A 12,945-nucleotide genomic window follows, 5' to 3' on the forward strand; every position below is an offset into this window, starting at 1 on the left:
CGTTTGTGCCAGCGCATTTTTTACACTGGGTGCCAGCACATTTTTTTTTGGGGTGGAGATGCTTTGGCCTATTACTGTTCATTGGGTCTATTACTGTTCAATTAAGTGGATAAATGGGCTGGGTGCTGGCGCAAAGTGGATAGGGGTGAAGTTGCTTTTAGGTCAAGCTCACCATCATCCAGACATACAAATCTTATTTAAATATCTTATTCTATCTTGCATTTCAAGCCAACCCTAACAAGGCCCTACCATTAACTGTGAGACTATGTGATAACTATTTCGTTCTTAATTTGTAGTTTTCGCTTTTCACTTTTTTGAATACTTAAAATTAAAATTTTGTTTAGTAACTACTTTCATTTTTTCTACTTAGTACTACGATCTAGTGGTATTCCTTTTTACTTGTAAGTGAAAAATCTTTGATTCGATTCACGCCAAAAGCGAATAGGAGCCATATTATTATGGCTAGCTCGGTGTGAGACTTATCACACTTCTCCACCCTCTTAGTATAGATAATATTATCTGTTCCAAAAAAAAAAAAATTTACTTTCAGTTTTAAAAAAAATGAAAACGGGGAAACAATAATAAGAAAACTCAAAGGCAAAATTTTGAAAACTCACGGAGGAAAATTTTAGTTTTCGTTTATTTATTTATTTATTTTTTAACTAAAAATAATTACCAAATAAGATTTTAGTTTTTAGTTTTTAAAAAATTAAAAATAAAATAATTATCAAACAGTCGCCGCTGCGATGGTGACTTTGGCACCCCATTTTATGTCCTCCACTATTACCTTCGACTTTCTAATGTTTTGGAAAAAATAACTCGTCAAAGGAGAACTAAGGGGAGAGTGCCAAAGGAGAAAATGGGAGTGGGAGTACAAACAAACGCTTAATTGAAAGGACTTTCTGCCGTAAATAAGCCTTGTTGAAATATCTGATGAACGTGCCAGGAAGCGAGTTCACTTGGGAAACAGCTTCCGCATTACCAACAATTGCTTACATCCATGACTTCACATAGATGTTCTTAACTAGTGTTTTACTCTCAACCTTTGATATCAAATCCGACAAACTACTAAATCTGACAGACTATTATGTGTTTTAATCTCAACTTTTGACATCAAATTCAGTAAACGGGACTCTGTATTCACAAGGAAATTTACTAAGCATATGCGAAATCGAAAACACATTAAAAACACAACAGAATTTTATTTCATATCATAAGAAACATACATCGCAAAGGGTGCCTCAACTGAATTTTATTTCACTAACAACATTAAGAAGTTGCAGAGCACATTCCATGAACAAATGGTGCCTCAAAAACAGGGGCTTGGAGAAAAAACAAATCTTTTCCCCGAAAGGAAAAGGATTGTCGAGGCAGACGCATAACAATGCCGCCAAGGCCGAAGCCCCCAAACACAAGGACACCACACATTCGGAACTGCCAAAAGCAACCGGATTACATGACTTTTGACAAATCGATGACCTCGGAACTCTGATCCCACCCTCTGAGGAAAACATACGACCCAACCATCACGTACGGCATACAAGTAAAAAAACGTGAGCGACTCGGTAAAACCAACACTGGACTGACTTAGAACTAGAACTAGGTGTAGGAATCCTAAAAGAGCTTGGCCTAAGCATTGGACATAGCCAAGCAAAAAGTCGAGGCTTCCTGCACCTAGCAATACAAACCAGAACTACTGGAAACCGGAAGGGCAACCTAGATCAAGCACCCCAAAGCAGTTTGCTCAGGGATATATACGGCACAAGTACCTGGAACAGATCTCCAATGATAGGAAACCTGCAAAAAAATGGTAAATGGCCATTTTTCCCTGGTAAAAAGGGAACCGGGGCACTTGACGACTAAAGACCCATAGCTGATGGACCCAAAAACTAAATGAACTGTGGCTACTCACAAAAGCTGACTATGATTTGTGGACTTCCTGACTATTTCAATCCCGATCACTGTGGTTGACGATTCTGATTCTGAAATGAACAATTACCAGTTTCTTCCCAGCCTAGGAAAGGATATCACAACGCCACAGCTGCTCCACGAGCCGGTCAACAGTGCTGCTGCTGATTGCGTTGCAATGCTGAAGATTCAAACCATGAAGGGTCTGACCCATTTTCACCAAGGCAGGCAAACTCTTGTCGGATACTAAAGGGCACCCAGATACAGAGAGGATCTGCAGATTTAGCTGGTCTGCACGGGCTAGGGATGCAATTCCAAAATCAGTGATTGCACACCTTGAGACGTCAAGATCACTTAGCAATGTGCAGTTCCCTGCAATAGCTGCCAAGCCCGCATCGCTGACCATTCTACAGCCTTCAAGGTTTAGGACTTCCAGAGTCCAACCATGTAGGCCAGCCATGGATGAAACCACTTTGTCTGTTAGATTCACACAACCGCTGAGATTAACCTTTACCAGGCCAGCCTCACAGTTCTCAACCAGTGGGAGAAACCCAACATCTGTTATACTCTCAAGACCACTGAAGTCTACATGCTGCAATTGAGGGCAAAGTTTACCCAAAAGAGCCAGGCCAACGTTTCCAAATCCAGGGCAGCTACGAATCGACAATGATCGAAGAGATTGGCATGGAGACACCGCAGGTGATCCAAAGTTTAGATCTTTCAATCCCAGGCAGGAAACAAAAGCCAGAGACTTCAATTTTGAACCACCAGTTGACAGAGCACCAAAAAGCCCAAATTGGGTGATCCTGTGGCACTCCTCCAAATGAAGGCTCTCAAGAGATCCTGCTGCTTTGCAAAACGATACCAACCCACTGTCAGATATGAATAGACATTTGCGAAGGCAAAACTGTTTCAAGTCCGGGCAACCTTTTCCTACTGCTTCAAGACCTGTATCCGTAACACCTTGACAGGATGTAACAGTGAAGGACTTCAACTTCTGCAGTCCCTGACCATTGCCCATGACCCAGAAACCCCTCTCAGTCACATTCGAGAGGCTGGTAAGGACAAGATCCGTAACAGCCTTGCCATAGTGTCCAATAACAGCAAGAGACACATCAGAGATGGTCAAAGCCTGAAGCTTCACCTTTGTCAGGACATAAGAGGTCGAGGATAGCAAACTAGCAATTCCCTGATCCCCAACAAGATGGCAATTCTTGATTGAAATGAATCTGAGATTGGGGCAGCACTGGCCAATTGCTTGAAGACTTCCGTTTCCAATGTTGGAACAAGACTCAAGTGATACGTCAGTCAAATTAGGACACTTCTTGGCAATTGCAATCAAACCCTTATCAGATATTGCAGGACACCGGGAGAGGTCAAGCTTCTCTAACAGATGACAGCGGTTAGCAATCTCGCACAAGCCCTCATCTCCAATAGAGGACATGTTCCACAAAGAAAGAACCCTCAGAGAAGGACAGCCATGGGATATTGCCTTAAGGCCAAGGTTTGTCACCCCACGAACAGAATTGTTTCCACGGATCATAAGCTTTCCCAGTCCACCACGACTAGCAGTTCCAACAGCCATTGCAGCAAGTCTAACATCTGTTGCCTTCTTTCCTTCCAAGCTCCTGGAAAGATATCCACAACCCTCAACTTCCTGATCTTCAGCCTTATTTCCAGAGACCTCATCCTGAGACTTGAAAGATTGGTTGGTTGTGTTGCTGCTGAATTCGTCCCTATCAATATTACTTAAAACATTAAGCCACCGCTTGGAAACGCATGCACATGCACTCCTTTCCTCACCTCCAGGAATCCGTTTAAAGATTTCAAAGAGGCACTCATCTGGTAGAACATTTATAGACACCTCCTTCTTCTCAAAATATCCTCCGCTAAAAATGAAGGGGGCACTGATGCGAGACCTCTTGCGAGGAGGAAATAGGACATCAGCATGATGTCCAAGAGACAACAAGAGGCCAGCTTCTTTAAGGTTTGTGTATATTCCCCCGGGGCAAAAATCATCTTTACCTGCTAACCAATAACACAATATTAAAATCCACAACATGTTACAAATCCCTCTCTAAGGCAACATAATAAATTAATGAAGATCTAATCAAATAAAACGTTCATCCAGAAACATTAGAAGAAAAAAATAACTCCAAATTGAATTCAAAATTAGACTTTCAACCGAGATCTAAGATAAATTTGGGTCAGACAGGTCCCTAACTATTTGAAGACAGATCATAATCTACCCATATTATTAAAATTCACATCAGATCCATGATCGGTTAATTAATCCTCATCTAATTTCAGAAAGCAATTAATTCACCCAAAAAAGAAAAAAAAAATACAATAACCCCAAAATTGAATACATGAACCAAAAGGCTGATCAGATCTTAGGGTTTCAAATCCAAAACTGTTTCATCTAAGCCCCCTAAATTATTATTCTAAATCCAAAATATTATTAAAAATTGAAACTAAAATCATCAAAATTCACAAAAACAAGAAAACCCAACAGATCAACAAGCTAGCTCATCAAAATTCCAAATATCCCATCTCTGATGTACAAATTTAACAGCTAAACATCATTCAAATCACAAATTCCAGACAAGCGGACAATTATTTAAGCCCAAAAACAATAAATTCATCAAAAATACATAAAAAATCTCAAGACTTACCGGAGAAACCAAGTAGCTTTGACATGGGTGCAACTCAGAAACCTCCGGGAGGCCGAAAGTGCAAAGCTTTCCACCAAAAAACCCTCGAAAGAGAGCAAAAAAGAGAGACCCAGAAACGATTAAGGCTGCAACAACGATCAGTAAAGGTTGAAGGCACTGATGCATGAGAGGTTGGAGCTATACGGACATGGAAACCCTATCAGGTAGGGCAAAAAAGGAGAGATGGAGGAGAGGGAAAGAGAGGAAGCTGAGAGTAATGAAGAATGGAACTTGTCTGATAGGAGATTTATTGTGAGTGATGGGGCTCGGTACGTGACAATACACGCAAGATTAACTCACATGCAATGCATTTGGGCTATGAAAGTAGGTTTCTTTGTAATATTCTCCCACCCATCCAATCAATACCACACAAACCGCAACCTGCCTTTTTCCCCTTTGGTTTTTGCTTGGGAGGGTTTGCGTAGTTAGGGTGTTTGGGATTTGGATCCCATCCGATCCAAATTGTGGGATCTTAAGAATTATTACATTTTTAGTCATTCATTATGTATAATACGGTTATAAATTATTTGAAATTTTTATTTAAAATTAAACACAAATAATACTTGACGAAAAATGACCGCACGATGTACGATGAACGGTTAAGATGTGAGGATTCTTACGATCCCCACAAAGTGGATCCGGAGAGGATCCTCTTCCGGGGTCTTTGGACACAAGGTTAGGTTTCGAGATGATGTTATCAACACATCCCTTTTTACTTTCCACACACTTTCTGTTCGCTCATATCATTTGATTTAATTCATTTAATCTGAGGTTCGAAGATTAAGAAAAGATATGTGAGAGAACACTCCTTATTGGAATAAGATTAATGTGAAAACTCTTTGGATTGCTTCCTGGAGGGTAAGAAGATTGCTAAGAATGCTATTGCAATGTACGGAGGAAATTGGAGAATGAGATAGTATTTTATATAAAGAGTTTTAACGAAAAATTTACAGTAGAGTTTAGTTTAACGAAAAATTACATTTTTACACTAAAAAGTCAATCCTAGTACTATTCATTTTACCCTATATTTTGTCCTTATCATTAAAACTTAAAGTTTTCAAGCCCTTTTCATTAGTTTTCTTTTTTATTATAAGATAAAATTTACTTGATTGTCTATTATGTTAGATTTAGTCCACGATAGAAGATTTCTTATTTATTATTTATTTTGCGAAGCAATGTATGCAGTTCGATTTTGTACGGGTACACAAAAATTGGATTCGTTTCGGACTTTAGTGTCCATAGTCTAGGGATCAATTCACCTGGATCACACAAATTGAATCCAATGGTCCCCATTAACTTATTTTCCTGACCCACCGCACAAAATCAACGGTTTTGATTTCTTTTACACATTAATCAGTAATCTAGATGATTTGATCTTTAGACTGTGAACATTAAAGTCCGAAGCGGAACCAATTCATATACATCCTCTTATATTATACTTACTTATTGGGATAGAGGTCGATACGGTACGATATTTTGCGGTTTATTTTTTATTTATGTTAGATTTTCAACCTTTTATTTATATTTTTAGAGGCCGTCGTTAGGGCTCCTTTTTACAATGCACAGAATACCTTGAAAGGTTGCGGTATGCAGAGAGAGAGAGACAGAGAGAGAGAGACAGAGAGGGAGGGATGACATGTACGGATTACCTCTAAGCTTTCATTCTTTCTTTAGCTCTACTTTGCTCTACGAGGTTTGATATCCATACATCTCTTTTTATTTTTCATACACAACTTATTAATTTTTATCATTTAATCTTCTTCAATTCAGTTGATCCCACAACCAGAAATTAAGTGTATAAGAAGTAAAAAGAAGTGTGTGAATAACACATCCATTTCACTATAGGATCCTATTTTTTACCCAATTTGAACTTGTTGCTTCCCAAGTCAAATATTTTCATTTGTAAATTCTGTATTCCATAATGCATAAAGAAAAGCTTACGCAATTTTTTTTCAATGGTACATAATATTAAATGGTACAACAAAGGAATTGTCGAGAATAAAAATATAAGATTTAACCATCATAAAAGTAAAATCTAACAACTAAAATACTAACAAGACACTCAATCTTCTAATGATTTTCTTCATTTCCTTTTTCCTTCCAAGAAAAGACTAAAATTTAGTGTTTTTTTCCTCCATCTCATGTCACAAGAATAAATGCTATTAACATTTTATAATGTTTGTTTCAAGGGGAATTACAAGAGGATCAAATTCGACAAGCATGAGTGATGAATCAGAGCGACTGCGAATCAAAGTCGATCATTCGAAATAAAAATAGGACTCGTGAATCTGCCATTTCTCCATAAATCCCAATACCACATTCCCCATAAAAATCACGATTGTGATTCTTGACTTTATATGATCCTCATTCATGCTTTGATTTTTAAAATGTCATTCAACGGAGGAATTCTAAAGTCTGATTTCCGAATCAACTCATTCAGACAGTCCAAGAAATAAAAAGAATTAACCTACTCTATCTCTTGATTTGTCATGCTAATCCGACTCCACTTTAGTCTCACCTTCTCTCTCACAACAACTGCACTCTAGTTTCGCTACGCAAAAACTTCTCCGTTTACTGCTCGGATAACCATTTCACTCTCATTGCCCTCATGTTCATTTAAAAAGAAGATGATATCTTTTCTCATTTGACCTAAACAATAATGTCAATGTGTGTGATGTATTAACCTTTTGTATTATCCATATTTTTTCCTCTTACTTTAATTACATAGCATAACATTGGTGACTTAAAGCAAACCCTAGGGAATATTGAAATATTCAATACTCCAACCATTTTGGCACAAGGTTCTAAGGGTGTTAGTCGGATGGTAAGCATGTGCCTAGCGCTTAGGCGAGACTTAGATGGTTTTTTTTAATTTTAAGTAAACTTATTATACAATAAATAAATGTCTACTTATAATTAAAAAGAAATACATAATTTTATTGTGCTACATAAATTGCAAAATAGGATGACATATAGATTATAAAATAGGACATATTGAAAATATGGGGAACAAGCATATAGTGAATATTTATCAAAGTATTCAACAAGTCTCTTACAATTTATTGAAAAAATAAAATAAAAAATGAAAGTTATCTATCTTATATATAAGTGAGAGTTACGACTTAAGCGGATCTAGCTAGACGCTTAGGTAGGTCTAGTTGCCATTATAAATTTTCAAACGCTTAAGGAATTAATTAAGGTAATGGCCAGCCACGAGACCTTTGCGGCAGTGGATGGAGATTTTTAAACCAGTGATTTTGCATCATTGTTTCCTTGAGATACATCCACTTGTATTAATTAAAGAATTAAGTCCTATGTATGCAGTCCCATGATACCTACAAGAACACTTTAATATTACTCTCTTTCTCTCTGTCTCGATTCTTAAGCAATTTGAAATTGGTGCATCATATGCGTGTGTACCTCCTATGTTTGACCGTTTTCCAATTCATCCAAGGCTTTTGTGCACATCTTTCATTCTTTGAATCCTTGCTTTTGAGGCTAATTAATCACAGTTTTTTAATCCCAATTAAGTTTATAATTAAGCAACGAAATCTAGCGGCTTGAATTATAATAAGAGTAATGTTATTTATACCATGTTTTTATACCATATTTCTACACCATCTTAGGTGACATCTGATGTGGACAGTCATATCATTTGAAAAATTTGCAAAACCCAAGGAAATGAAGGAGAAAGACTCATCGTATACCACAATCATCATTTAGTTAACTAGTTTTTCTTAATTATTAGTTTATTAAATAATGAACTAAATTTAAAAATCTGATTAATTCAAATGATGTGGCTGTCCACTTCAAATGCAACCTAAGATAGTATGAAAATGTGGTACAAAAACATGGTATGAATAACATTACTCATTCGTTAATTAAAATGTCGGAAAGTATACTAAAATCCACTACAGACACGCTGTCACGTTGATGATAAATTAAAGTTTCTGTCTTATTGAGACTAGTAAAAATCCTTATTCCTTGTTGGAACTAGCAGTGTGCTATATTATGTGAATGTTTGTGTTGTTTGTTCTTTATATCTCCATATTTGAAGTTATTCTTCAATAACATGCAAAAGGGCCGAGGCTGCTTTTTAATCCGACTGCACCTACAATTCCAACACGCAAGAACTTGGATTGGAAGGTTTTTCAACCGCGGCGGCGAAACCTCAAATGTCCCCAATATTTCATGTTGTCTTAGTCAGAAGTCGTACGAGACTCATTCCAGTCAAAATTTCAGAGGCACAAGCATTATGATGCTTAATTTGCATAAACATACAAAATCTAGCAACTTTAATACAGGTTCAGATCATCAGCCAGCTAAACCTAATTAATTAGCATGCAACATCTCTGGCTGGCTTAGTGGGTCTATCAATATATAATTAAGAATTATGTTTTGCATTTGCTAGGAGGATGGATTTTGGATCGTCTCAGTCAACAGAATCCATATTCCAAGATTCTCTGAAATATGTTTTTTCCAGCTAAATATTAATTTAAGTTGTAGGTAAGGACTTCTCATGGAAAAAGAAGAAGAAAATCTCATGACATCCCCTACCAAACCTAAAAGATTTGTTTTTTATTTTATTTTGAGGGATCATGCTGGCCAACTTATTCTTGATTTCTGTTTTTATCGTCTACATGCGTATCTCAAGTGTACAATTAAGGGCTCGTTGGTTACTTAAGATTGAATTAGATTGAAAATTTATAAGATTCAAGGTGAAAAATGAAGTTAGAGGTAAAGAATTACTCATTTTTCACGGACTTGGGGAGATCGGAAGAGGTAAGTTTCATTCGAGAGTAATTCATCTTCTATTTTCAACCTGATTAAAATTTCTTTATTTCTTGCGTCAACATGCTTTGAATCTAATGAATTATCCAATCTAATTTATTCCTAAACCACATGTGCCAATTATACTTTCACCGATTAGAATTTGAACCTAAAACGTCTTACTATTTTTTGCTCTTCCTTTTCCGATTAACAACATGTTGACGATTTTCATATCCATATTTAGTTTATCCTCAAAGTTACCATATAAACAACCAATTCCCCATTTCCTTATCTTATATTAAAAAATTAAATAACAAAAACATTTTGTCAGCTAATAATGCAACTGTATCTAAGAAGGTATAAAAATCAAATACAGTGTGGAGTTGAAAGATTCAATTTGGAGTTTAAATCTTAACAGACTTTACAACAAATGTTTAAATTTTAATTTTTTTATGACAAAAGCTATCTTCTCACTACCATCTCACCATGAGGACAATTAATTAAATTTTTTTCAATAATTAATCTGAAGCATTTTGTTTTTGCACCTCAATTATTGGCCCGGCAGGCCCATCTTTATCTTTATATAGGTCAAATGGATCTGGCTTACATCCATTTTCAATGTTGGAAGGAGTGGGACAAAACATGGTGCCTGAATGTCAATGTCTACTGTGTAGTATGAAGACAAACAGAGTGAATAAATGCGGAGGAATACTCATGTAAAATGGGTTCCTTATCACGTGATTTTTTGGCAAAATAATGTATTGGTTGTTATAAATAGGCAAAAGTTAGATAGATAATCTTTTTAAGAATAGAAGCAAATCAGATGTAAAATATCACACTATAATTTTAGTAGTTATAATACAAAAAAGACGACAGATAAAGAGAGGAAGAGATATTGATATTATTTCTCTTACTTTCTTTTGCAGTGCATTTGATAACAAACGGAATGCTTTATTTATTGAGAGACTCCCGTAACTACAATCATCCACAAAACAATGATGATACTTTTGAAAGTATCAAACAATATTCCTAAGTCTTGTTCTTTTTGAGTGGGCATACATTCATCCATCAACCCATCAATTTTACAACACTCCCCTTGGATGCCTACATATCAACATCAATTGCCTCGTTAAAACCTTGCTTGGAAAAACTCAGTGGGAAAAAACCATAGCGAATGAAAAAGAGTACAACTTTACATGGATGGTTGATATAGTTTTAAGTATGCTTATGTTGCCCCGTTAAAACCTTGATAGGAAAAATCAGTGGGAAAAATCCTAGTCGAAGGAAAAATAGTACAACAAGCATGTATCATGGATGCTCCCTCTAATTCCGCATTCTTCAAATTTAGCTGATTAATAAGTCGACGTAATCTGATACTTTGCACTAACTTCTGAAACGTACACTTTGGTAGAGATTTGGTGAACATATCTGCCAGATTTTCATTGGAACGAATTTGTCTGACTTCAATAACTTTAGCCTTCTGAAGCTCATTTGCACTGAAATTTTTTGGAGATATGTGTTTAGTTTTATCGCCCTTAATGAATCATTCATTCATTTGGACAACACATGCTGCATTATCTTCATGGATGATAGTTGGATTGTCTGTCTTCGAAGGTAGACCACATGAATTCCAGATATGATGGATCATTAATCTTAACCAGGAACATTCACGACTTGCTTTATGTAAAACAAGTATTTCTGAGTGATTTGAAGATGTTGTAACTAATGTTTGTTTTGTTGAGCGCCATAAGATTGTTGTATCTCCATTAGTGAACATATATTCAGTTTGTGAGCGAGCTTTATGCGGATCAGAGAGGAAACCAACATCTGCATGTCCAGCAAGGATCTGGTTATTTGTGGATTTTCCTGAGTAGAAGAGACCCATGTTTGTTGTCCCACGAAGGTATCGCAAAACATCATTAACTCATTTCCAATGACGAATTGTTAGAGCAAAGCTATACCTTGCTAACACGTTAACTGAAAAAGCTATATCTGGTCTAGTACATTGCGCTAAATATAATAAAGCACATATTGCACTCATATATGGTACTTCTGGACCAAATACCATTTCATCATCTTCTTTTGGACGGAATGGATCTTTCTTAATGTCCAAAGAACGAACTACCATTGGCATGCTGAGTGGATAAGCCTTGTCCATGCCAAATCGCTTCAAGATTTTTTCAATGTAAGCTGATTGGTAGACCAAAATTCCATTAGCACAATGCTCGATCTGCAGGTCGAGACAATATTTTGTTTTCCCGAGATCTTTCATTTCAAATTCGCTTTTCAGATATTCAGCAGTTTTATTGAGCTCTTCAGGAGTTCCAACTAGGTTTATATCATCAACATATACTGCCACTATAGAAAATCCAGAATTGGATTTCTTAATGAACATAATGGCAAATGACATTGTTGATATATCCTTGTTTGATCAAATATTCACTGAGATGATTATACCACATTCGTTCAGATTGTTTCGGCCCATACAATGATCGTCTTAATTTGATCGAAAGCATACATCGTGGTTTGTTAGTTATTTCAAGTAACTTAAGCCTTTTTGGAACCTTTACATCAGGCGGAGTTTGGACCGATCCAAAAACACCTCGTCTTTCCAAGGAATTTAATTCTGTCTGGATTGCATCTTTCCACTTAGGCCAATCTTGTCTCTGTTTGCATTCATCAACAGAGCGAGGTCCAATATCATCACTTAATATGATTTCAATGGCTGCTGCGAATGCGAACATATCATCGATGATTATTTCATTTTGATCCCATGATTCCTTTGTACATGCATAATTTATGAAGATTTCTTTGCTTTCATGTACTACTGTCTCTTCAGGGACATGTGTTTCATCAAGGACATTTTCTTTTTCTGGAAGTACAGAATCATGAATTGCGGATTTTTCATTCATTTTTTCTTCCTGAATGATTTCGTTTGGATTTAGCTGTGTCTTTGTCCTTCTCTTTCGAGGGGCTGAATCTTTTGAACCTGGGTGGACTACCACACTTCAGGCATGCACCAAATGAATCATTCACTACCACTTTATTTTGTCCAACAGGGACATCAATTCTTGCAGGTGCATTTGCAGCTGATATATGTGATTTTGTCACTTTCATAGCATCATTAAATGCATCTGGCATTTGATTGACAATACTTTGAAGATGAACGATCATTTTCAATTCATTTTCACATTAAGTGCTACGTGGATCAAAATGAGACAAGGTGGATACAACCCATGTCAGCTCTTGCCGTTTTTCTGGAACGGTCTTTTTTCCCCCTAATGACGGGAAGACAGTCTCATCAAAGTGACAACCAATAAAACGAGCTGTAAACATATCACCTGTCAGGGGTTCCAAATATCTAATGATATATGGTGAATCAAAACCCACATAAATTCCCAGTCTACGCTGAGGTCCCATTTTAGTGCGTTGCGGTGGTGCAGTAGGCACATAAACAGTACAACCAAAAACTTGTAAATGTGAAATGTTTGGTTGATCTCCAAATACGAGTTGTATTGGGGAGTATTGGTGGTTGGCTATAAGTCTCAATCGA

General features: G+C 36.7%; 1 protein-coding gene across 2 annotated transcripts; it reads right to left on the reverse strand.

Moving 5' to 3' along the window:
- Positions 1-1,182: 1,182 nt before the first annotated feature.
- On the reverse strand, positions 1,183-5,020 carry LOC137717251 (EIN3-binding F-box protein 1). Of its 2 annotated transcripts, none has more exons than XM_068456554.2 (2): positions 4,584-5,020; positions 1,183-3,933 (listed from the first exon to the last, which is right to left on the reverse strand). In XM_068456554.2, exons 1-2 carry the CDS (start codon positions 4,606-4,608, stop codon positions 2,015-2,017), a joined length of 1,944 nt encoding a protein of 647 aa, XP_068312655.2. In that variant the 5' UTR covers positions 4,609-5,020; the 3' UTR covers positions 1,183-2,014. The 2 variants fall into 2 exon arrangements, with proteins under 2 accessions (XP_068312655.2, XP_088554582.1); XM_088698456.1 differs by having other exon boundaries at positions 1,183-3,936; positions 4,584-4,931.
- Between the last annotated feature and the right edge of the window lie 7,925 nt (positions 5,021-12,945).

Source organism: Pyrus communis, chromosome 8 (assembly GCF_041283825.1).
Source record: "Pyrus communis isolate YQ-2024b chromosome 8, ASM4128382v1, whole genome shotgun sequence".
In the NCBI taxonomy this organism is placed as follows: domain Eukaryota; kingdom Viridiplantae; phylum Streptophyta; class Magnoliopsida; order Rosales; family Rosaceae; genus Pyrus; species Pyrus communis.

Bases quoted from the DNA above. Each gene is read 5' to 3' on its own strand.
- LOC137717251 (XM_088698456.1), bottom strand. From the start codon at position 4,608: ATGTCAAAGCTACTTGGTTTCTCCG. The intron at 3,937-4,583 runs GTAAGTCTTGAG...GTTATTGGTTAG, and splicing joins AAAGCTACTTGGTTTCTCCG to CAGGTAAAGATGATTTTTGC.